At 43.6% G+C, this 2,979-nt stretch overlaps 1 protein-coding gene across 1 annotated transcript; it reads left to right on the top strand.

The window, feature by feature from the left end:
• The first annotated feature begins 6 nt into the window (after window positions 1–6).
• On the top strand, window positions 7–1,675 carry LOC116548216 (decaprenyl-diphosphate synthase subunit 1-like). Its single transcript, XM_032273794.1, has 2 exons — window positions 7–151; window positions 1,374–1,675. Exons 1-2 carry the CDS (start codon window positions 20–22, stop codon window positions 1,506–1,508), a joined length of 267 nt encoding a protein of 88 aa, XP_032129685.1. The 5' UTR covers window positions 7–19; the 3' UTR covers window positions 1,509–1,675.
• The last annotated feature ends 1,304 nt before the right edge of the window (window positions 1,676–2,979 follow it).

Below are 2,979 nucleotides of genomic sequence, written 5' to 3'. Positions count from 1 at the left end.
CTTACTTGAAAATGAAGTCATGTGCATTTTTGCATGCCCCAGGTTTCATCACACAACCCCAGACAGTAAAACACACAGTGGTGAGAAATACACCGATCCTTTCAAACTCGGTTGGAGAGACTTGAAAGGTCTGTATGAGGACATTAGAAAGGTGAGTTTTTTATTCTGCTGTAATGTAATGTTTTACTAAAACTTACTAAAATTTTATTATATTTATTATTATTATTATTTGGAGATGGAGTCTCACTCTGTTGCCCAGGCTTGAGTGCAGTGGTGCAATCTAAGCTCACTGCAACCCTCACCTCCCAGGTTCATGCAATTCTCCTGCCTCAGCCTCCTGAGTAGCTGAGATAAAAGGTGTGCGCCATCTAATTTTTGTATTTTTAGTGAAGATGGGGTTTCGCCGTGTTGGCCAGGCTGGTCGGGAACACCTGACCTCGTGTGACCCACCCACTGTGGCCTCCCGAAGTGCCGGGATTATGAAAAACCAATGCAGGTGTTCAGAGCTATACAATGTGGTTTGCAGTTTTGGCTCATGTATGGTCAAGTTTTAAATGTTTCTTGAGCAAGAACCACATGTGACCCAGTGCCAGGCAATATGAAAAATGCAGTATGTGCTAATGTCCAGTAAGAGGTTATGGCAGGGTTGGGAACCTGAAAAAAAATGGTCCAGGTAGCTCATGCTTGTCCAATGAGTTATCCCACCTTTCCTCTTAAAACCCACCACCTCCCAGTGACTCCAGCTGTCTCTTCCTTATCTAATTCTGAATGCCAGACAGCCCCAAATATGGCATTTTTCATTCAACTCTTTTTCCTGAAAACTTGCCGTAGTTCCTCACATGGTTGGGCACAGTGGCTTTTGCCTGTAATCCCACCAATTTAGGAGGCCAAAGTGGGAGGACTGCTTAAGTCCAGGAGTTTGAGGCTGCAGTGAGCTATGATCCTGTTACTGCACTCCAGCCTGAGTGACAGAGCAAGACATTTTTTCTGTCTTTTAAAAAAAAAAAAATTGGCTGGGTGCGGTGGCTCATGCCTATAATCCTAGCACTTTGGGAGACTCAGGCAGGTGGATCACTTGAGGTCAAGAGGTTGAGACCAGCCTGGCCAACATGGTGAAACCCCACCTCTACTAAGAATACAAAAAATTAGCCAGGGGTGGTGGCAGGCGCCTGTAATCCCAGCTACTTGGGAGGCTGAGGCAGAAGAATCACTTGAACCCGGGAGTTGGAGGTTGCAGTGAGCCGAGATTGCACCATTGCCCTCCAGTCTGGGCAACATGAGCAAAACTCTGTCTCAAAAAAAGAAAAAAAGAAATCCTGTTGACTTTCTATGCAGTTTTGATGCCATTGTGACACAGAGAAACTTTATTTCAGGAACTGCTCATATCAACATCAGAACTTAAGGAAATGTCTGAGTACTACTTTGATGGAAAAGGGAAAGCCTTTCGACCAATTATTGTAGCACTAATGGCCCGAGCATGCAATATTCATCATAACAACTCTCGGTGAGCTCTTGCTTTTATTCCTTTGTTGTTGTTATATTTGGGAAGTCTTTCTTCCCAAGGTTACTGTTTTGTTTCCCATTTAAGAAGTAGCATATACCAGCCAGGCGCAGTGGCTCATGCCTGTAATTCCAGCACTTTGAAAGGCCGAGATAGGCAGATCACAAGGTCAGGAGTTCAAGACCAGCCTGGCCAATATAGTGGCGGGCGCCTGTGGTCCCCAGCTACTCAGGAGGCTGAGGCAGAAGAATTGTTTGAACCCAGGAGGTGGAGATTGCAGTGAGCTGAGATCATGCCATTGCACTCTAGCTTGGATGACAGAGCAAGACTGTCTTAAAAAAAAAAAAAAAAAAAAGAAAGTAGCATATATACCTAAAAATTCAGTTTGTGATGTGTACATTCTGACTTTAAGTTGCTAAAGTCACACTGGAATCTAGCATTTTTCTTTTACAGACCTCTTAATGTCCATTGAAGAAATACTTTAGCTGCAAATAACATTTAAGAAAAAATTTCAGAGCCAAATTTTATTTTCTTGTTAGGAAACCAAACAAGAAATACCAGGATGGGTGGATACATTTAATCATTATACACAGGGAGCAAAGGTTGATTGTTCTAAAGTGATAAAGTGGACCATTATTCCGGGCAACAAGCACACATGCTGGGGTGCCTGCCTTCTGTGACCCTCTGAATTGTGCAGAAGCGAAATCGTCTTTAAAGGAGACATTTTGAGGTTGCACATGGTGTCTTATGCCTATAATCCCAGCACTTTGGGAGGCCACAGCAGGAGGATCGCTTGAGCCTAGGAGTTTAAGACCAACCTAAGTATCACAGCAAAACCCTGTCTCTACGAAAAATTTAAAATTAGCCAGGCATGGTTGCATATGCCTATAGTCTCAGCTATTCAGGAGGCTGAGGCAGGAGGATTTCTTGGGTGCAGGAGTTGGAGGCTGCAGTGAGCCATGATTGCGCCACTACAATCCAGCCTGGGTGACAGAGTGAGACCTTGTCTCCAAAAAAGACACTTTTTTGGCTATTGGTCTTCAATTCTTATGTATTGAATGTGTGTGTATACGCGCGCGTGCGCGCGCGCGCACACACACACACACACACACACACACACACACACACACACGGTATAAATATTTAAAAACCTGCAATGTTTTAATGTAAAGGAAATCTTAAAAGGTAAAAGGCCTTCCCTAGTACCTTGCATCGTGATCACCTCATTCTCTCCTCCCATCAATTCTGTATTTGGTCATTCAGTATATTAACATGTAATTTTGTGTTTAGCTTTGTTTACCTTTGTTTCTTAAAACTCTTTCCCATGTTGCTGAAATGTCTTTATAATTAGGCCAGGCACAGTGGCGCATACCTGTAATCCTAGCACTTTGGGAAGCCAAGGCAGGCAGATCACTTGAGGTCAGGAGTTTAAGACCAGCCTGGCCAACATGGTGAAACCCCAACTCTTTTTTTTTTTT

This window comes from Sapajus apella, unplaced genomic scaffold (genome assembly GCF_009761245.1).
Source record: "Sapajus apella isolate SASKATOON/1434 unplaced genomic scaffold, GSC_monkey_1.0 scaffold8129, whole genome shotgun sequence".
NCBI classification, from domain to species: Eukaryota; Metazoa; Chordata; class Mammalia; order Primates; family Cebidae; genus Sapajus; species Sapajus apella.
This window is presented reverse-complemented; position numbering and strand designations above follow the sequence as displayed.